General features: G+C 51.5%; 3 protein-coding genes across 4 annotated transcripts; all 3 read left to right on the forward strand.

Moving 5' to 3' along the window:
- The first annotated feature begins 1498 nt into the window (after positions 1-1498).
- On the forward strand, positions 1499-6092 carry KLK12 (kallikrein related peptidase 12). Of its 2 annotated transcripts, XM_049901111.1 has the most exons (5): positions 1499-1535; positions 2062-2221; positions 3079-3338; positions 4584-4717; positions 5937-6092. In XM_049901111.1, the coding sequence occupies exons 1-5, from the start codon at positions 1499-1501 to the stop codon at positions 6090-6092; spliced, it is 747 nt and encodes a 248-aa protein (XP_049757068.1). The 2 variants fall into 2 exon arrangements, with proteins under 2 accessions (XP_049757068.1, XP_049757069.1); XM_049901112.1 differs by lacking the exons at positions 1499-1535; positions 3079-3338 and having other exon boundaries at positions 2095-2221.
- A 2043-nt stretch (positions 6093-8135) lies between these two features.
- Positions 8136-11905, forward strand: LOC126085560 (kallikrein-11). Its single transcript, XM_049901099.1, has 6 exons — positions 8136-8185; positions 9049-9123; positions 9606-9762; positions 10145-10410; positions 10933-11069; positions 11482-11905. Exons 2-6 carry the CDS (start codon positions 9084-9086, stop codon positions 11632-11634), a joined length of 753 nt encoding a protein of 250 aa, XP_049757056.1. The 5' UTR covers positions 8136-8185; positions 9049-9083; the 3' UTR covers positions 11635-11905.
- A 1827-nt stretch (positions 11906-13732) lies between these two features.
- On the forward strand, positions 13733-18700 carry KLK10 (kallikrein related peptidase 10). The gene is made up of 6 exons (XM_049901098.1): positions 13733-13788; positions 14307-14406; positions 15261-15444; positions 16614-16888; positions 17392-17525; positions 18198-18700. The coding sequence occupies exons 2-6, from the start codon at positions 14316-14318 to the stop codon at positions 18348-18350; spliced, it is 837 nt and encodes a 278-aa protein (XP_049757055.1). The 5' UTR covers positions 13733-13788; positions 14307-14315; the 3' UTR covers positions 18351-18700.
- The last annotated feature ends 2699 nt before the right edge of the window (positions 18701-21399 follow it).

Genomic DNA, 21399 nt, shown 5'->3' on the forward strand with positions numbered 1-21399 from the left:
ACTAAATGGGTACACCAGCCCAGGGGCAAAGACAAGAAAGCAGGAGAGGGTAAGAAAGCTGGTAATGGGGAACCCAAGGTCGAGAACGGGAGAGTGTTGAGATGTCATGGGATTAGCAACCAATGTCACAAAACAATATGTGTAGTAATTGTTTAATGAGCAACTAGTTTGCTCTGTAAACCTTCATCTAAAGTACAATTTAAAAAAAGCCATATCAGAGAATTTCAACAAAAAAGAGAGAGAGAAACAGCCACTAGCAAGGTCCCTGGGTGGCACAAATGGTTTGTGCTCAACTGCTAACCTAAAGGTTGGTGGTTCAAATCCACCCGGTGGCACCTAGGAAGAAAGGCCTGGTGATCTGCTTCCGTAAGGATCACAGCCAAGAAAACCCTGTGGAGCACTTCTATTCCATAACACATGGGGTCATCATGAGTCAGAATGGACTCTCCAGCAACAGGTTTGGTTTAGTTTTTGGTGCTTCTTGAAACAGGGAAAGTGAGGGTCCTCCAAGATAATCAAGAGTTGACTGTACATTTCAAAAATTTGATTAGAATCAGACTTCCATAGAACCCAGTTTCGAAATCCTCTTCTCTCTCTCCATGATCCCCTTATGCCTCTCCATGATTGGAGTCTCCTCTCTCCCTCTCTCTGCTCTTGGACTTCCTGCCTCTCACTTCCAATCTCAAGTCCTCTTCTGTTTTCTCAGCCTCAGTGTCCTCTTGCCTCTCCTCTGACCTCGGTGGGATCAGGCCCCAGTTGTCCCTGCTCCCCACCCTCCCTGAGCCCTCATCATAGGAGTCAGGATTAGAACTCAGCTCCTCTGTCACCTTGAGTCATCATGAGTCCAGAGGTGCTGGTTGCTTTGGAGAGAAGGGTAGAGGAAAAGGGGGCTGAGTTTTCCCTCCTGAGCCACCTTAGGCCCCTTTGTCCCTCCCTGCCCCCTCCAATGACCTATAAAGCTCAATTAAGTGTTACTAAGCTGAAAAGATCTTCTACAGGATTAGAGGAGACCTGCCCCACACTTGCCTTCCTTGCCCCACCCTTGCCTTCCTTGTCCCCTTCCCTCAACCAGGAAATTGGATGAGCTGGAACAAAGGGAGTTAAAAGCTTGGCCAGCATCTGGTTTGGGGCGGGCAGACAGAAGGAAGAGGACAGGTGGGGCAGCATGACAGGTGGCTGAGGAGCCAAGTGGCCAGTGGACAAAAGGACAAGCAGGTAGGTATATAGAGAGATAGCAGACAGGCTGACACACAGCAGAAACTCTGACATCCACATAGAGGATCCAGCAGACAAAGAGACAAGGTGAGAAGGGGACAGACAGACACAAAGGAGATGACACACGGGGGTGGGGAACGGGAGAGGATGGGCTTCCCTGAAAAGGAGGAAGACAGGGCAGAGGTGGGAGGGACAGGGAAAGAGTGGAAGGTGGGTTGATAGGGAAAACAGCCATCTTCTGAGAACCTTTACCTTTCCTCCAGATCTTGGTGGTAGCCCCACCATGGGGTCCAGCATCTTTTTGCTTCTATGTCTTATCGGTGAGTTCCCCCAGGGGTCTGGGGCTTGGTCCCACAAAGAGACCCTCATCTCCCCATCTCAGCTCTGGGTCCCAGCCTGGTTTTGAAGAGGGGAGGGAAGTCCCTCTGCCTCCAGCCCTTGGGGTCATACTTATCTTTGTCTCTTTATATTTGATCCATCTCTCTTTCTATCTCTGTCATTGTCTCGAATTCCTGTGTCTCTGAATCTATTTCCCTCCTGTCTTTAAGCATCTGCCTCTCTAGCTCTGTTTCTTTCTCCTCTTTTCTGTGTCTGTCTTGGTGTTTCGCTGTGTCATTTTCTGTACAGCACTGAGTCTTTACATCTCCCTGCCTCTGTCTTTCTCTTGCCTATTTTTCTCTCTGCCTAGGGCTTTCTCTTCCTTGTTTCTCTCTCTTCCCTGTTTTCCTGTTGCCTGTTTCTCTATCTCTTTCTCTCTCTCCATCCTTCTGTGTCTATCCCTGAGCCTTCTTATCTCAAATCCACAATCTCTATGTCCCTGACCCTATCTTTCTGATTTGTCCCCAGGACTCAGTCAGGTGGCCACACTTCAGATTTACAATGGTACCGAGTGTGTCCCTAACTCACAGCCTTGGCAGGTGGGCTTGTTTGAGGGCAACAGCCTGCGCTGTGGTGGTGTCCTCATTGACCGCAGGTGGGTCCTCACGGCTGCTCACTGCAGTGGCAGGTAAGCCTAGTCTGAATCCCTTCCTGGGGTAGTGAAGGGAGCATCTTTGGGGGGGATTGCTAGGATTAAAGTCTCAGGGGAGGGGGATACCAAGGGGTAAGAAGCTGGCCGTGAAGCAAGAGAGTGTGAGGTTAGACAAGTAGAACCTCCTCAACAGTGGCCTGGGGTGGAGTAGGATGAAATGGAGGGGAGGTAAGAGGAGGGCCTTGGGATCTTCCCACCCATCCTCTCCCATTTCTTCACACCTCACTTCTTTCCTAAATGGCAACAATCACCAGCCCCAGCCATTCCCTGACCCAGTCTGGGCCCTGGACCCGTATCTGACTCAAACTCCTTGTGCAACCTCAAAGACTAAGTCTGGTACCTCTCTGGGCCTCAGTGGTCCCATCTGTAAAATGAAGGGCTTGGGCTTTCCAGGTCTGTGCTCTGGATTTTTAGATGCAAGGAAACAGAGACTCAGGGATGGGACAGAGAGAGCCCATTCATTATTCACCCATTCATTTATTCAATTGTTTACAACACTTTCTCTGTGTCAGACAGTCTTCTAGGTTCTGGGAATCCAGCAGGGAACAAGACAAACAGGTGTCCCTACCTTTGTGGAACTCACAGTTAATAGAATCAGAGAGAGACGCAGGTGTACGCATGGGAATCAATACACAGGAGAAATGCGGTGAACACCCAAAATGGGAAGGCAGAGACTGAGACAGAGAATGAGAGCTTGAAAGAGAGAGACGTTGAGAAAGAGTGAGGAAGAGGAGTAATTGAGATGCAGGGGAGCAGAGAGAGGCAGGAGGGTCTAGGAGTGTGACCAGTGGTGTGGGTGCCTGGATGCCTGCTGAGCCACCACGACCTCCCAGCAGGTACTGGGTGCGCCTGGGAGAGCACAGCCTCAGCCAGCTGGACTGGACAGAGCAGATCCGGCGCAGCGGCTTCTCCGTGACCTACCCCAGCTACCAGGGAGCCATGCAGAACCACGACAATGACCTCCGGCTTCTGCAGCTGGGCATGCCCGTCCGCTTGACCCGCGCCGTCCAGACTCTGCCCCTGCCCAGCAGCTGTGCAACCGCTGATACCAAGTGCCACATCTCAGGCTGGGGCACCACCAACCAGCCATGGAGTAAGGAAACCCTGAGGTCAGGGGTCAGGGTGGGCAAACATTTGGGGTGTAAACGAGCAGTCAAGAGTTATGACATCTCAAAGGAAGGGCAGGTAAAGGGTCAGGGTGTGGGGCAAACATCCGGGATCTTGGCTTGGGGTCAGGGATCATGGTGTGTCAGGTGGGTCTTGAGAGTCAAACTGGTTAAGGGATTGGGTATGGAGTCAGAAGTCAGGGGTCATGGATGTGATAAGTTCAGAGTGATGTTAAAACAAACAGACAAAAAAAACATTGCCATTGAGTCGATTCCAACTCATAGCAACCCTATAGGACAGACGAGAACTGCCTCCATAGGATTTCCAAGGAACAGATGGTAGATTCAAACTGCTAAACTTTTGGTTAGCAGTCAAACTCTTAACCACTGAGCCACCAGGGCTCCAAAGTGATGTCAGGGGTCTTCAAACTGGGGCAAACATGTATATAAATATACGGAAACCCTGGTGGGGTAGCGGTTAAATGCTACAGCTGCTAATCAAATGGTAGGCAGTTCAAATCCAATATATATGTAGTAATCCAGGGAAGTCAAGAAGGGGTCACGGATCATGGGCTCTGGTGTTAGAGGTCATTATAGAGTTATGTTCATGGGATCCAGATGTTGCACTACTATCTGGTCACAGTCTAAGAATGGCAACTAAGATTCAATCAAGGATCACATGTCTGGGATTGGAAGTCATGGGGTTTAGGGTCTGGGGCCAGAGGTTAGGGGTTATGGAGTCTGGGGTCAAATAAACTAGGATCAGAGGTCACTGTGGAGTTGGGGTCAATGAAGTAAAGGCTTAGAGGATATAGAGCTGAGGTTAGAGATTAAGGTGAAGGCAAGAAACATGGGGTTAGGAGAGAGAGAAGACAGGTGGTCAAGCTGGGATGGAAAGAGAATGAGATTGAAGGTCAAAGGTCACAGCACCAGGGATTGGATAAGAAGGCCAGTATGGATTCACAGTATCTGAGGTTGGAGGACAGGAAGGTCTTGAGTCCTGGCATTTAAAGTCGTAGGTAAAGGTCATGGGAACTGGGCCAGTGAGCAGGGATCAAGGGTCACCACGAAATCAAGTCATAAATATGAAATTTAGAGGTTTTAGGTTTGTGAGCTAGAGGTCACCAGGGGGCTAGCAGTATTGGCTTGGAGCTGGTGGTCAGAAGCTGGGCTTCCTTGTGAGCAGGGGTGTGGCTTTGGGAGATGCTGCAGCACCCACCTTCCATCCCTAGACCCATTCCCGGACCGGCTTCAGTGCCTCAACCTCTCCATCGTCTCGGATGCTGCCTGCCGTGCAGCGTACCCAGGGAGAATCACAGACAACATGGTGTGTGCCGGCGGCATCCCCGGGGAGGACGCCTGCCAGGTGTGTGAATGCAGGATTCCAGGTCACCCAAGAGAGGAAGTAGAGGACAGGGAAGGGAGAGGGAGAGACTAAAGGCAGGAGGGAAAGAGACAGAGAGCAGGAGGGAGGATAGAGAGGAGAAGGAGTCGGAAAAGGGAATGGAGGGTGGGGGAGAGATGGAATGAGAAGGCAGGAGAGAGCCAGAATAAGGGAGGGAGAGAAGCAGAGGGAGAACCAGGGAACATCGCAGTGAGGGAGGGGGTGGGCAAAGGAAAGAGAGCGAGAGAGCGAACAGAGGAAAGATGGGGATAGTCACAAAAAGAGGGAGAGGAAGAGATAAAGAATGGATGGCAGGACTTTGAACGGTTAGCCAGGACTTGGAACTCAAGCTGGAAACCAGTTGTCTTGGGTTCTGAGTCTTCCCTATACCATCGTCCAGTTGGTGCTAGTCTAGGTGAGGGATGAAGGCAGGAAAGGGAGTCGACGGACCATCTCACTCTCTAATTCTGCATTCTTCCCCTCTTGGGTCCTTCAGAGGAGGTCGCCCCATCCCACTGGCCAGGACCGGACCTACGGTCCTTGAGAGAGAGCCTTCTACCTTTTAAAGTATCCCACCCTCCTCCCCTGGAATTGGTCATTGAATATAATATTGTCTTCACTCATTGGCTAGGGCCCCAGCCGTTATCCTTCAGGGAACCCTTTGCCCTTCTTTGGGACTGGTCCTCGGCGATAGTGTTCTCTTCCTTTATTGGTCAGGGCTCCGGCCTTGTCCTTATAATAATCCTCTGCCCTTTTTTTTTTTTTTTTATGGGGTGCCGCCCTTCCTCCCTGGGATTGGTCGCTGTAGACAGTATTCTCTTCTCTCATTGGGCAAGGCCCTAGTCATTGCCCTTAAGAGACATCTTGCCTTAATAGAGTCCCACCCTTCTTCCCTGGGATTGGTCGTTAATGTTCTCTCATTGGGCAGAGGTCCAGCTATTGTCCTTCAGACAATCCTCTGTCCGTTGTTATGGTGTTCCAGCTCTCTTTCCTTGGGGTTGAATCCCCTGCAGCTTCTTCTCTATTAGTCACGATTCCTGCCATTGTCCTCAGCGGACCTGTCTGTGTATTTTTCCCCAATGACCAGGCTTGGCGTCACCGTCCTCAAGACCCAGGAATAGGTTAGTGGGTTGGGGGGAGGAAAGCCGGAACAGGATTTGTCCAAGATTGAGGAAGTGCTTCTTTTCCTTCTTCCCTCCAGGGTGACTCTGGGGGCCCCCTGGTATGCGGAGGAGTCCTTCAGGGCCTGGTGTCCTGGGGGTCCGTGAGGCCTTGCGGGAAAAAAGGCATTCCAGGAGTCTACACCAAGATTTGCAAATATGTGGACTGGATTCAGAATATCATAAGGAACAACTGACCTGCTCATTCCACCTCCACCCTCAGGTTGGGGGCCACTCATCAACACCAGTACCTCCTCCATCATCACCCACAGCTCCCACTCTTCTCAGTCTTGGAGGCTTCTTCCCGGAACTCCAACCACAGTCGGCCCTTCTAAGACCCATGGTTGGGAGGAGGGTGACTATTTGGAATAAATATAACTGGAAGAAGGGTTATGTCTGTCTGTTTGATGTCCCCATGCTGGTTGAAACTGGATGGAGGGTTCATGGTTCCCCTACCTACAAGTGTAAAAATAGAGATCAGAGAGGGTGAGAGTTTTTCCCCAGGATCACACAGGAATGGAATAGAAAAAGTTACTTTTGACAATAAGATCAAGAACCATTTTTTTCTCCAGTCAGCTTGATGAGAACAAGGCCCAGAGTAAAGCTTTTCAAGGGCCCATGAAGGACCTTAAAAGAAAAAAAAAAGTATTGGCTCCTAAACTAAATGAAAACTGCGAAATAAAAACTTATGACTGTTTAATTAAATGTCTATAAAATGTAACATTCTTTCAACTAGCCAACTGCAATTCGACTCTTGTGTAGTTGAACACTCATTATATTTAATGTGGGATTGGGTGGGTTTATTTTAATATGTCTGTGATGACGAAGGGTGGTGTGCAGCTTTGCAAAGCAAGAGAGATCCTGCTCACCTCCTGGATTCTGTCTTCACCACCTCTCCCAGGACAAAGGCAGGAGGGAATGTGGAAAGAGACCATCTTCTCCCCAAATCCACTGAAGTGGAACTAGAGATGGGAAAGAGTGAGGGACGATCATAACAGTGACAGAACATCTGCTGAGTATATACTGTGTTTGGTTCTTTCCAGTCCTCACCCCAACCCTATGAGGCAGGTTTGCCACCCCCATTTCACATGCATAGAAACTGAGCCTCACAGAGGTGGAGTCCCTTGTCCCAGGTCACACTGGTAGGAATTGCTAAGGCCAGCTGCTATCAGCACCTAGGCTTACCCCACCTTGTTCCACATCTGGTAGGGGAGAGAGGAGAGGAAGACAGAGAAGGAGATCTAACTGATAACAAAGAAGCTGGGAGAAGTAGGGATCAGCACATTTGCAGATGACGAAATTGAGGTGGCTCAGAAATGGGAAGTCTTTCAGCCAAGATCACAAGGAGAGTAAATGCTACGAAGCAGCTGGGTTAGGACCCTAGGGTATCTGGAGGCCTGGGAGGCTGGGAGAGGGAACCAAAAGGAAAGGTCAGCTGGGAAACGCAGCCCCCAGAGGAGCCTTGGGGGTTGGGGAGCCTGCAAAGGCTTAATTACCTTTTCCCGGCCGTGATTCCCGCAGGCCCTGACCTGTCTCCCCCACCCTTCTGCTCCTTCTCCTGGCGGCAGCCCCACTTCTGTGACGCCCCAGTTTTCCCCCTCCTTGGAATGGAGAAGGGAGAAGTGGGGGGGAGGGGCAAAGGAGGGTAGAGCCTGGGCTGGGGGATGGGGAGGGAGGGAAGCAGAGACAGAGAGACACGGAGGTTAGGTGGAAAGAGAAAAAGAGACAGAGAGACAGGGGTCAGAGAGTAGAAGAGAGACATAAGAAAGACAAAGACCAAGCAAGAAAGATATAAAGAATCAGAAAAAGACACAAAAAGACAGAAAAACAGAGAGACAGACAAAGAAAGGTACAACAATGAATAAGAGACAGAATTAGAGCAGAAATACGGACAGGAAGAGAAAAATGACAGGCACACATATACAGAGAGAATTAGGGAATGACAGGGATCAAAAAAGACAGGGAAGGCACAGATTGAGAGAAAGGAGAAAGGAAGGGAAGGACCAAGACTGGCGGACCGACAGAGACAAGAAGTGAGAAAAGCAGAGAGAAGAGGGCCTTGGGGAGGTGACAGTGGTGGCCGTAGAGCCTCCAAGGCCCTGGGCCAGCCTGGGAGGGCCCCCCCACACACCCCGCCTCCAGGGCGATAAGGCAGGGCTAGGAGGCCCCGTGATCCTGGGCCCGCCCGGGGCCACCCCCCCGCCTGCCTGCCCGCCTGTGCCTCTCGCTCCAACCCAGCCTGTCTCCACTGCCACCGCCGCCAGGCCCCCAGAGCCCCAGCCCCAGAGCCGTGAGTACGGGAAGGAAGGGAAGGGAAACTCTCTCCCCCCACACAGCCCTCTCCAGGCTCCTGCCGGCCCCAAGTGCGCCATACCTCTGCCTTCCAGGCCCATTCCTCCCTTGCTCAGACCTTCTCAGCTTAGGTGGTAGATCTTTGCCTCTCTGTGTCTCTCACCCCCAACGAGCTGCCCCAACCTCAGTGACCTCTGACCCAGCTTTAGTCGCTGCTGAGCTCAGCCCTCCACCCCCACCCCCACTGGCCGGGCAGCTGAGGGCACTGGTCCTCCACCTGACCAGCCCCACCCAGCTCTGTCCACCATGCCTCAGAAGAAAAGGGGTTCAGCAAGGTGGGGGCCAGGACATTGTCCTGGGGTGAGTCCCTACTCTACCCTGGGCAGACTTCAAAGGCCCTGTATCACTCTGTTGTTGGGATAAGAAAAATCAGATGGTTACCAAATGGAGCCCGGTCCCCTTATTCCTCCCACCCCAAACCCTGGGCCAGGTCTCAGATGGGCAAGAAAGAAATCATTCTCCAAAATGTGTCTCAGACAGGCGTTCAGTGGCTGACTTAAAACAGGGCCAGCCCATTCCTTGCCCCAAACAGAGCCTCTCCCAACAGCTTCCACATCCTCCTCGGCATACCAGAAGCTTCTAACTGAGATCAGGCCCCTTCCAAGGCCACCCTGGGTACCAGACTTATTTTATACGTTTGGAGGTTGGAGCTCTGTGAGAATCAGGACTTCCCAATCCCTATGGCTTCTCCCTGGGGGAAGCAGGGAGCTAGAGCAGATGAGGGAGAGAGGAGAGGGCATGAACCTGTCCCCAAATCTCCTAGTAAAGTGATTTTGTCCCTGTGTCCCTCCTTGTTTCCAGAAGAACCTGGGGCCTGCCCTTCTCTGCTCCGGGCCATGACGATTCTGCGATTAATCATGTTTGCTCTGATGACAGGTACGTTGAGGGATTGGGAAGGGCAGGGACCTCCTTCTCGAATCTCTAGAATCCCCCAACCGTCTATGCCTGGACATTGACAGGGCTGATGCTTAAAATATAGAACAGCACATAGGGCATCTGCACAGAGAGAGCCGTGAGGAGGCTCTGAGTATGTCCCATGCTGTACCAGGCAAAATCCCTTTAGATGCTAGGATGAGGAGGGGTCAAGGAGGGTCCTGGAGGAGGGGCTAGGGCAGCTGGAGTGGGGTAGGGGACACTTGCATAGAGCTCAGGGCAGTGGCTACTGACCAACCAGTTTGGATCTATGTATTTCAATCATTTAATGCCTAATCCACCTCCACAGTGCATTACAATGGGACATTGAGCTGGGACCCAGACCACCGACCTTCTCTCTCTCCTCACCAACCCCATTTCTTGGAGTCTTCCCATACTACCTCCTCTCATGCCTGAGTCCCCTCTTTTACCCCTACCCCCTCCAGGGCATGTAGGGGGAGAGACCAGGATCATCAAGGGGTACGAATGCACTCCTCATTCCCAGCCCTGGCAGGTGGCACTGTTCCAGAAGACCCGGCTGCTCTGTGGGGCAACCCTCATCGCTCCCAAATGGCTCCTGACAGCAGCCCACTGCCGCAAGCCGTGGGTGCGGGGGCTGGGGTGGGGCTGGGAGGGGGCTGGAAATGGAGAGATGGGTGGAGATGGGTTTGGGGATAGAGAAGATGTGCATGGGGGTGTGGGGAAGTCAGGGTGGAAGATGGGGACAGGTAAGTATAGCACTAATGGTAGGGATAGAGTTGGGATTAAAGATGGAGGGAGGGATGATGATGGAACTGGAATGGGGTTGGGCATTGTGTTGAGGATATGTCTTAGGTGGGGGCTTTGGTGGGAGATGGGAGTGAGGTTGGAAGTGGAGCTATGTTCCTTCATTTTTACAGGTGTCACTCATCTCTCCCTCTGTGTCTCCCCCATCTCATGTCTCTCCATACCTTTTCATCTCTGACTGTCATCTCTTCCACCTCAGCCGTTACGTGGTACACCTGGGGGAGCACAACCTCCAGCGACAGGATGGCTGTGAGCAGACTCGAACAGCCACTGAGTCCTTCCCCCACCCAGAGTTCAACAACAGCTTCCCCAACAAAGACCACCGCAATGACATCATGTTGGTGAAAATGGCGGCACCAGCTTTCATCACCCGGGCTGTGCGGCCCCTCACCCTGTCATCACACTGTGTCACCGCCGGCACTCACTGCCTCATTTCTGGCTGGGGCACCACATCCAGCCCCCAGTGTAGGGGCTCCGAAGGGGAACATGGGGGAGTCAGGATTGGGAGGATCCAGGGAGCCAGAAGAATCTTTAAAAATGAGAATCATAGTGACATAAGAGGAGGCTACCTGGGGGTATCACTGGTGGGATAAGTTGAAAGGAAGAGCGTTAAAGTAAGGGCTGGGGAGGGTGGAGACAAAAGTTTGGGCCTTGGAGTCAGACAGATATGATGTGCGATCCTAGCTCTATACTTGCCAGTTGTAGAACCTTAGGCAAGTGGCTTCACCTCTCTGAAACTTGGTTTTCTTCTTTATAAAATGAGAATAATCAGACCTACCTCCCAGAGTTGAATCAGAGATAATGTAGATAGAGCATCTGGCATAAAGAACTTACTCAATAGCATTATTATTGCTGTTGCTACAAGCACAGAAATGAGTTGGCTACAAGCAGGAAGGAAAGGGAGTCTTTCCAGACATTGGGTTCAGAGCAACCACTACAGGAAGAAGAGGATCCCGCTTCTCACACTTTCTCATCCTGTTTCCACAGTGCACCTGCCCCACACCTTGCGATGTGCCAACATCACCATCATTGAGCACAAGGAGTGTGAGGACGCCTATCCTGGCAACATCACGGACACCATGGTGTGTGCCAGTGTTCGGAAAGAGGGCAAGGATTCCTGCCAGGTCAGAGGGCAAGGCCTGGATCTCCAACTACATTCTTATCTCCATCTCCAATCTCACTTTAAGTCTTCATGTCCATCTACAATCTTATCCTCAATCTCAACCCCATCTCCCCCTGCAACCCTAAATCAGTCTCCATTCCCAATTCCCATGTCCAACCTCAACACAACCTTTATCCCAGCCCCAGCTCCATCCTCATTCCCACCCCCTTTTCCAATCCCAACCATCCCTAAACTCTTTTCCAGCTCTAATCCCACCCCATTCCCATCCCTAACCCCAACCTCCTATCACTAATTCCATTGCCAACTCAATCTTCAATCTCAACCCCACTCCTAACGCCAGCTCATCTACTTCCTAAGACCATGCCCAACACTTCGCCTTTTCTCTGACTGGCATTCTCTCATCCCATCCCCAGGGTGACTCTGGGGGACCTCTGGTCTGTAATGGTTCTCTGCAAGGCATTATTTCCTGGGGCCAGGATCCATGTGCTGTCACTAAAAAGCCTGGTGTCTACACAAAGGTCTGCAAATATGTGGACTGGATCCAGAAGACCATGGAAAGCAATTAGCCGGGATCAGCTTGCCACAGTCCAACCTTAATCCTTACTGGGCGACCTGGTTCCTGTTCATTAAACACTAAACCGGTACCCTTTATGTACCTTCTTTGGGTCTCCTTGACTGCAGTTGGGAATGATGTTGGAATCGACTTGGGGTTTGGAATCAGCAAGACCTGGGTACAAATCTTGGCTCGTACTAACTTGTAATTGTGGAAATGATAACAGACGTTTTGTTTTGTTCAGTGTTTCCTTTTGTTCATTGTTCCCAAATCCCTAAGACAGTTCCTGGCACACACCAAGAGTTCAATAAACATTTGCTGGATGAATGAATTTATTGAGTACTCGCCTTTAATATCCTTATTAGTGCCAGACCTTGGTCTAAAAGCTTTTAAATGTATCAACTAATTTAATCCTCACAAAATTCTATGAGGTTGGTATTATGAGGCACAGATAGGAAGTCACTTACTCATGGTCACACAACCTGTAAGGAGGCCAAAAAACGAAACCCGCTGCCATCTAGTTGATTCTGACTCATAGCGACCCTAAAGGATGGAGTAGAACTGCCCCATAGGGTTTCCAAGGAACACCTGGTGGATTCAAACTGCTAACCTTTGGGTTAACAGCCATAGCTCTTAACCACTATGCCACCAGGGTTTCCTCCTCTAAGTAGAAGAGCAAGGATCTAAAGCTAAGTGGCCTTTTAACTGGAAAAGCTTAGTTTCCTTATCTGTAAAATTATGCATGATGCAAAGCTATGATAGCACAGGGCCTGCACATAGTAAGACCTAGCAAAAGAGCACTATCATTATTTTTCCCAACATCCAAGATGGGTAGTAGCTCATCTAGATCTTTGCTGGCCAGTAGGGTAGCCCCTACCCACATGCGGCTATTTAAACTAAAATAAGATCGGAAATGCAACTCCTCACTCACACTGGCCACATTTCAGGTGCTCACTAGCCACTTGCGGCTGATGGCTGCCATGTTAGATAGCACATATAGAACATTTCCGTTATTGTAGAAAGTTCTAGCAGAAAGTGCTGTGCTATGCAAATTCTGGAGTTAATTCTCGGTGGAGAAGGTATCCGACACCTACTCCAGAACTTGGGATCTTTTCCAAAGGTTCTGCTCACCTTGTAGGGGAAGGTAGCTGGCATGAGGAGTGGGAGGCCAGAGCTGAAATTGAGGCTTCCTGGTTTTAAGGATGATTTACTGTGTGACCCCTGTTGTGAGTCACCTCCCCTCTCTGCACCTCCCATTTCTCACTTGAAGTAAGGGAGTTGGCCAAGCCAATGCTGATGCCCTCTTGTGATTCATGGACCTGTGTGTCATTCAGGGACACGCAGGTGACAGGGAGGATGTGAGATGGCCACACAAAGATGTAATGCGGAGCCTCAGCTCCTCAACCTCCATGAGAAATTGTACAGGGGGAGACATACACTGAGCCCGCTGCTCCAGCTGTGGGGCTGGGCTCATGCCAGAGAGACCAAATCTCTCCATACACTGGGTCTGCATCTTTCTTTTTCTGTCTCCCTGTCTTTCCCTGTTTCTGTATCTTAGCCTTGCTTGGCCTTGGCTTGTTGCTCTTTCCTTCTATTCCTGTTGTCTCCCTCTACCCCTGTCTCAGAGCTAGTCTCTGTCTGTCATACTCTTTCCTTTGATCTATTCCCACCTCTCTGCCTCCCCCTCAACACTCTGGCTTTTCTTACTTAGTCATTTTAAGTATGCATTTCCTTGTTTATTTATTTATTTTCCTCTCTTGATCACCTGTCTCCAACGTCATCCCCACCACCCCCAGGTCCCCTGGGGACCTGCTACTGCTCTTCCCACCAGGGAAGTTTTCTTGGAACAGAGGCATGGGGGAATCCCCACGGAATTCGGCTGGAGAAGGGTGCGGGCACAGCACAGGGACAGGGCTGTGTTCCTGGGCCCCTCCCAGGACAGGAATCTGGGCCCAGGGTGGGTGCCAGCCCCACCCAAGGTATAATTAAGGAGAGGGAAAGGGAGGGGGTGAACCCCTGTGGGGTGGGTGGGAAAGCTTCCGGGCTCTTAGGGGTTAAAAGGGAAGGCCGGGCCAGGGGTCCCCTGGCAGAGGAACCAGCGACAGCCCACACCGCAGGGCAGAGGAGCCTCTGGGTCCCCACCCCCCTTCCCATCCGTGACTCCCAGGTGAGGTGGGATATACCCCACCCAGGTTGGGGCGGTTCGCGAGATGGGTGTGGACCCTCCGGCCACCGGCGGGGATCTGCTTGAGCCTCAGTTTCCCCACCTGCGGGACGCATATTAGTTGCCCGAGCTGTGCGATTTAGGAAGAGGCTCCCACCGGCCCGGAGCCTCCGACCCCTACTCCACCTGCGAAGAAGACGAAGCCCCCGCGCACTGTGTGGTTAGCAAAGCCAGGGTAGCCGGTGTTCGGAACGTGCTCCCCTCGGGCGCAGGGAGGACGCAGGCACACCAGGACCGGCGTCATTAGAATAATTGCTCCCATTACAGCTGATCCGCCCGAATCACCTGTCCTCCTGCCCTTGCAGTTGTCTGTTGGACCGGAAGCCTCTGGTTAAACGCCTCTTCCCCGCCACTCCGACCCGCGGGCTGCGGTGGTCCAGGCTGGGCAAGCGCGGCGGGGTGGGAGTCTCTGACGTCGGCACTTGTCTTAACCCGCGCCCCCCCCCCACTACCCCGCCCAGATCCTGGACATGAGACCCTCGCACCTCCGCCTCTCCGCGGCCTCTGGCGCCCGGGCCCTGAAGAAGTTCCTGCTGCCGCTCCTGATGGCGCAGCTCTGTGGTGAGGCGGCGGACAAGGGGTGGCGGAAGGCGCTGGGGGTTGGCGGACACCTGAGGGTGTGTGCTCTTGTCACCAACCCCGCACACCTCTCCTCTTGGAGCTCCAAGACCCACCCAGCGACCCGGAGCAGGGTCCGTCCCGCAAGTCAGCTGAGCCCCCCTCTGGGAGCCTGGTACCCAATCTGGCCACGCCCCCTTTTCGCTCCACCACCATCTAGAACCCCATTTTCGCCTTCCCGGGTTCTTTCTCCACCCCTTACTCCTTCACTCCGCCCCACTCTGTCCCCGCCCTTTCTCACCGCAGAGTTAGCTCGCTGTCCCTTTTTCCTCCCGTACCTCTGGGACCTCAGTTTATCCCATTTCTTGCCCTATCTCCTGTCTCCGCCCCTCTGTCCCCTTCTCCTCTCCCCTGGATTCTATGCCCGCCTCCTTCTAGCGCCCCTCCGCGTTTTATCCCCCCCATCCCTTTCACTCCACCCCCTTCCAGCCACACCCCTCCTCACATCGAGGAGTTCAGGTTCTGCTCACTTCTCCACCTGTTCTATTCCGCCCCTTGTCTCACCGCTGCTTTCTGTCCCCGCCCCCTTCTCGCCCAGCAGCGTTCTGTTCCAGCCCCTTCCATACTCAGCGGGGTCCTGTACCCTACCTTCTCGTTTCGTGCCGTTCTTCTCCGCCCACTGCTATTCGGTTCCCGCGCGATGCCACAATTTTCCCTTGATGCTTGCGGGCTCTGATAGCGTCCTCTACTGTACCACCCCACGGTTCCTCCCTGACCCCAAACCCAGCCCCTGCCCTACTCTGCCCTGCCCTGCCCTGCCCTGCCCTGACTGCTCCAAACCCCTCTCTTTTCTCCAGCTGCGGAGGTGGCTCTGCTCCCCAGAAACCACACCGGCACGGACCCAGCCACTTTCAGCGCCCCGTGCGCTCATGGCTCGCAGGCCTGGCAGGTCTCTCTCTTCAACGGCCTCTCGTTCCACTGCGCAGGCGTCCTGGTGGACAAGAGCTGGGTGCTCACGGCTGCACACTGCCAGAACAGCGGGTAGGTGGAGCTACGGAAGGGCTGTGAAGGTAGGCCCCCGAGAGGTGTGGGGAAGGACTGGGACACTTGTGGGTATGGCACTTTTCCAGCAACATGTGGGGTCAAGCATGGAGAACTTCCCGTAGGGGGCGGTGTGGTTCTTCATGTTTCTGAGCTCATCTATCGCCCTTGTCCTGCTGATACTCCTTGGTTTCCGTTTAGGTGTAGGTAGTTACATGACTTGAAATCCACTCGATAGCAGTGAGTTATATGCAGGAGCCTTGGTGGTGGTTAAGCGCTCCACTGCTAACTGAAAGGCTGGTGGTTCACCAGCCGCCCTGTGGGAGAAAGATGTGACAGCCGGCCTCCGTAAAGATTACAGCCTTGGAAACACTATGGGGCAGATCTACTCTGTCACATGAGGTTGCTATGAGTCTGAATCGACTGGACAGCAGACAACAACAACAGTTATGTGCAACCACCTCTCTGTCAGTTTGTTGCATCGTGGTGGCTTGTGTTTTGCTGTGGTGCAGGAAGCTATGCCACTGGTATTTCAAATACCAGCAGGGTCACCCATGATTGGCAGGTTTCAGCAGAACTTCCGGGCTATGACAAACTAGGAAGAAAGCCCTGACGATCTACTTTTGAAAATTAGCCAATGAAAACCCTGTGGATCGCAGGAGAACATTGCCCAATGTAGTGCTGGAAGATGAGCCCCTTAAGTTGAAAGATACTCAAAATACAAAGTGGCTGAAATGATGGATACCAACCGTCACAAAGATGGCAATGTTTTGTTCTGTTTTTGGGACCGCCCTGAGTCAGAGCATACGCTAATAAAGTTGTATGCTATAGAGAGAAGTCAGGTCTGATGTGGCTAGGAGTTCAGAACTAGAAGAAAATGCTCACCTCATGAGTCCCCAGCGATGGAAGAAGGGCTGGGCTTACTTAGGAGCCCCAACCTCCAGCCCTAAAATCCTGCAGAACCTAGGATCCCAGACACCTGATCTCTTCTCTCCAGGTCCCAGGAGTCCCACATCCCTCCTCCCTCAGACCCAGAACTCCTAGCCCCCAGCCCTGTCCCACCTCAGGCCCCAGGTGGCTTCCCCCCCCCCCCACCATTTTCCTCCATTCCAGCAGCTCAATCCGAGTCCTTACCGGGATTGCCTACATGTGACTCTTCTCCCCACCAGGCCACTGTGGGCTCGGATCGGGGATGACCACCTGCTGCTTCTCCAGGGTGAGCAGCTCCGCCGGACTACTCGCTCCGTCATCCACCCCAAGTACCAGCTGGGCTCAGGCCCCATCCTTCCCAGGCGCACAGACGAACATGACCTCATGATGCTGAAGCTGGCCAGGCCCGCTGTGCTGGGGCCCCGAATTCAGACCCTGCGCCTGCCCTACCATTGTGCCCAGCCCGGAGACCAGTGTCAGGCTGCTGGCTGGGGAACCTCAACCGCCCGAAGAGGCAAGAGCTGGGGACCCTGAAACCTGTCTTGGGGAAGAGGGGGCAAAAGGAAGGGGGAAGCCAGGACTTCTGGGTCTAAGAGAGGAGGGGACTGAGGGTCTGGACTCCTGGGTCTGAGGGAGAAAGGGGCTGGAGACCTCCTGGGGTCTGAGAGAGGAGAGGGCTGGGGGTCTGGACTCCTCAGTCAGAGGGTGGGGGGGCTGGGAGTCTGCACTTATGGGTCTGAGGGAGAAGGGAGGAGGGAGCTGGGGTCTGGACTCCTGGGTTTGAGGAAGGAAGAGGCTGGGAAGCCTGAACTCCAGGGTCTGAGGGAAGAAAGGGCTGGGGGCTTGGATTCCTGGGTCTGAGGGAAGAAGGGGCTGCGGGCCTGGGATTCTGGCTCTGAGGCAGGAGGGGGTTAAGGGCCTGGTCTCTTGAGTGCTGGGATGGGAAGAGTCTGGATTCCTGGGTCTGGAATCGTTGGGGGCTGAGGCCAGGAATTACCCGGTTTTCTTCTCCATCAGTGAAGTACAACAAGGGCCTGAGCTGCTCCAGGGTCAGTGTTCTGAGCCCTAAGGAGTGTGAGGTCTTCTACCCTGGTGTGATCACCAACAACATGATGTGTGCTGGACTGGATAATGGGCAAGACCCTTGCCAGGTAGGAACTGGCCAGAGAGGATCTCTGAGTCATAGGAGGAGGGATAGGGAGGTTATGGGAAAACAGAAGACCCCACCCCTGCCCTCAACCCCATAGCCTCCCTCAGCCCCAACCATATACCCAACACTATCCCACACCCTACCCCAAGTCCAACCCCATCCCCAACTCTACCTCCTTGGGTTCCATTTCCTTATCCCCAACCCCAATCCTAATCCCCTCCCCAACTCCATCCCTATTATCCTCAACCCCATTCCCATCCTCATACCATTCCCCAATCCCATCCCTATCTCCAGATCCATATCCATCTCCTAACCTACCAAGAACCACAATTCCAACTCCACCTCCTCTCTGTTCTCATCCTCATACCATTCCCCAACCCCATCCCTATCTCCAGACCCATATCCATCTCCTAACCTACCAAGAACCACAATTCCAACTCCACCTCCTCTCTGCTCTCATCCCCCAGTCCAACCCACATAGCCCCAAGTCCAACTCTATTCCCACCCATCACACCCGCCAACCTCAAACCTAATTCCAACCCCAACCCAACCTCGTCTTTATCCCAACTCAACTACCCTAACCACAACCTTTTGCCCATCACTGCCCCAGCCCACAAAATGGCAGCTCCCAAATTGATGTATTTGTTTGATCTCTCCTTCCTCTTACCTCCAGAGCGACTCAGGTGGCCCCCTGGTTTGTGATGAAACTCTGCAGGGCATCCTTTCATGGGGTGTTTACCCCTGTGGCTCTGCCCCGCATCCAGCCGTCTACACCCAGATCTGCAAATATGTCCCCTGGATACAGAAAACCATGAGTTCCAAATGACCCAGATGCCTAGTGCTTTCTTTACTACCTATCCTGTTCCTCTGACTCCTGCCCTTCCTCACCTGTTAACATCTCTCTTGTCCACTCATTTCCTTTCCCCCTCCCGATTCTCTGTCTACACTGTGCAGAAAAGTGGTGGTAAAATTTTGTTCCAGAGAAGAAAGAAAGCTCATCACCCAGTCTCCAAGAAAACTTACCAAAGGTTATGTGGAGTTACCCAACTTGATTTCCTCTACCTCTTCCTTCTGTGTGACCTCGGGCAAGCCAAATGCCCTCTCTAAGCCTCAATTTCCTCACCTGAAAAAGGGGCACAATGAAGTGCCTACCTCATTGTTATGAGGAGCCCCCTCCCACATGATATAATATGGATTAAATCCTTATGGTGATTATCATGTGTTTAAAAAGTGTTTAACATAGTAGAGGTGATGCTCTCTGAATAAATGTTACCTATTGTCAGGATCTGAACAAGTTTTAGCAAGAGTGTGTGTGACTCCGTGTCCGGGGCAAAAAGCCCCCAGTGCCAACCCTGCAACACTATCCCCATCCTCTGGGCTGATGGAAGGATCACATTCCCTGCTATTCTCCCCAAGGTCCAGAAAGCACCTCTTAACCACTTCCTCCTTCCCCTCCCACTATTTCCCATTTCTGGGTCCACCCAACACCAGTTTCTCCTGTCCCAGCAGGGTCTGGGCGAGCTCTGAGTCATCTGGTGCCTTCTCTGCCTTGATGGGGCCACTGGAACTCAGGGGACCTCACCCTACATCCATCCCAGCCTCCAAGACCAGAAAGCTGAGCAAGTGGGTAAAGGCGGGAGACATACAGAGGGAAAAAAAAAAAATGAGAAAAACAAACCCATTGCCATAAAATTAATTCCAACTCATGGCGACCCCATGTGTTACAGAGTAGAACTGCTCCATAGGGTTTTCTTCACTGTAATCTTTATAGAAGCAGATCACCAGGCTGCGGGTGAGTTCAAACCACCAACCTTTTGGTTAGTAGTTGAGCACAAACCATTTGTGCCAACTAAGGACTTGTGCAAAGAAAGCCCTCTGAAATCTAGGGAAACCATTTTTGGTTTATTTGCTTGTTAATTAGCTTTTGTTTTCGCCCCACTCCCCCTGAAAACTTGGGAGAATAGTTTTCCTCTCCCTGAAATTGTCCCTGTGTAACTATTGCTATTTCTATGCTGGTGAGGGGGCGAGTCATATATAGAATCCAGCCAAAACTAATAGATGTCTGTGTGTCTCAGCTTAGCATAGACTTTGGAGCAGTAACATAAGCTGAACGTATACACAACAGAAAATTTCCATAAAGCATAGGTTGCTTTTGTTTCTCTTTTCAAACACCAGCTTAAAGGTACTGACCATCTATTATATGCTTGGAGTCCCTGGATGGTGAAAATGGTTAAGCGCTCAGCTACTAACCCAAAGGTTGGAAGTTTGAATCCATCCAGGGTGCTTCAGAAGAAAGGCCTGGCCATCTACTTCCGAAAGATCACAACTATTGATACAAAACCCTATGGAGTGCAGTTCTACTCTGAAACACGTGGGGTCACCATGAGTTGGAATTGACTCTGCAGCAACTTTCTTTTCTTTTTCTTTTTTAATGTGCTGAGTGCTGGGGTTTAAGTGGTGAGCACAACACACGTAAAGCCCACAGAAGACTGGTATACAGGGCCTGGTATACATGAGGCGCTCAAGGCATGATTATCAGATCCCTTCCACTGACTCTTCCCCTGCCCCTAGTTAGCACACCCAGGAAGCATCAGTCAGGCATATCAGCTGAGTTTGTCACCCAAGAATTAGAAGGGAAGTAGGCGGGAACTTGAAAACTCAATTTTTAAAGGCAATTCACCCATTTGTTGAGTCACTCCGCAAATGCAAATGTTTATTGAGTCCCGTCCTGTACTAAGCCCTGGAGATGAATCAGACCAGGCCCTACCCTCAAGGAGCTGCTAGTCTAGTCTTGGAGACTGGCAGGGTTTGCATTCTTCTCATTCAGGCCTCTACTCAAAGGTCATCTCCTCAAGGAAGCCTTTCCAGATTGCCCTGGCTAAAGGATCCCCCCCGCAATCACCAATTCTACTGCTTTGTTTATTTCTTTTGCAATACTTGTTATATCTGAAATTATCCCATTTATTTGTATACTTGATTATGGTCTGTCTCCCCCCAGCCCTCAGTCCATGAGAATTTTGATTTGTTCATTGTGATTTTCAAAGCACCTGGTTCAGTGCCTGGAACACAGACGTCACTCAATGCACTATTGAATTAATGAATAACCGCACCATGATAGAAGAAGATACAGGGCGTAGGTACAGGGACAAAGGACCCTGCCTGAAGAAATCAGAGAAGGCTTCTCAGAGGTTTCTGTGGGGTTTTTAAGGATAAGTAGGAGTTTACCAGGTGCCCTGGTGGTGTAGTAGTTAAGAGCTTGGCTCCTAACCAAAAGGTCAGCAGTTCAAATTCACCAGTTGCTCCTTGGAAATCCTATGGGGCAGTTCTACTCTGCCCTATAAGGTTGCTATGAGTCGGAATCAACTTGACGGCAGTGGGTTTTTGGTTTAGGAGTTCAACAAGTAGAAAAGGAAATGCATTCCTATCACTCACTGTGTAATCTTAGACAAATTACTTGAATGCTCTCTCTACCTCAATTTGTCCCTCTGTGAAATGGAGATAGTCATAATGGCTGCTTGATTACACTCTTGTGAGAGTTAAATGAGATAATATACGTAAAATGCTTACCAAACTGCCTGACAAGAAGTAAACAACAAAGGTATCTATTAAAGTACATTTAAAAGCAGTTAGTATGGCAGTTAGTGCATAGTGGGTATTCAGTCACTGGTCTTAAAGAGTTCCCTCTCTGGAGAGGAAGTAAGACAATTTTAGTACTGGGTGATATGTGCTGTAACAGAGCCCTGGGATCCATGGGACGAGGATAAGCATATTTATTGAGTGCTCACTATGTACCAGGCACTGTTGTAACTGCTTCATATGTGACAATTAATGTAACCTCTCCCCACAACTCTGGTTATTATTACCACTTAACAGAT

This window comes from Elephas maximus, chromosome 11 (assembly GCF_024166365.1).
Source record: "Elephas maximus indicus isolate mEleMax1 chromosome 11, mEleMax1 primary haplotype, whole genome shotgun sequence".
NCBI lineage: Eukaryota > Metazoa > Chordata > Mammalia > Proboscidea > Elephantidae > Elephas > Elephas maximus.

Bases quoted from the DNA above. Each gene is read 5' to 3' on its own strand.
- KLK12 (XM_049901111.1), top strand. From the start codon at position 1,499: ATGGGGTCCAGCATCTTTTTGCTTCTATGTCTTATCG. The intron at 3,339-4,583 runs GTAAGGAAACCC...TTCCATCCCTAG, and splicing joins CACCACCAACCAGCCATGGA to ACCCATTCCCGGACCGGCTT. The intron at 4,718-5,936 runs GTGTGTGAATGC...TCTTCCCTCCAG, and splicing joins CCGGGGAGGACGCCTGCCAG to GGTGACTCTGGGGGCCCCCT.
- LOC126085560 (XM_049901099.1), top strand. From the start codon at position 9,084: ATGACGATTCTGCGATTAATCATGTTTGCTCTGATGACAG. The intron at 9,124-9,605 runs GTACGTTGAGGG...TACCCCCTCCAG, and splicing joins CATGTTTGCTCTGATGACAG to GGCATGTAGGGGGAGAGACC. The intron at 9,763-10,144 runs GTGGGTGCGGGG...CTTCCACCTCAG, and splicing joins GCAGCCCACTGCCGCAAGCC to CCGTTACGTGGTACACCTGG.
- KLK10 (XM_049901098.1), top strand. From the start codon at position 14,316: ATGAGACCCTCGCACCTCCGCCTCTCCGCGGCCTCTGGCGCCCGGGCC. The intron at 15,445-16,613 runs GTAGGTGGAGCT...TCTCCCCACCAG, and splicing joins GCACACTGCCAGAACAGCGG to GCCACTGTGGGCTCGGATCG. The intron at 17,526-18,197 runs GTAGGAACTGGC...TCTTACCTCCAG, and splicing joins ATGGGCAAGACCCTTGCCAG to AGCGACTCAGGTGGCCCCCT.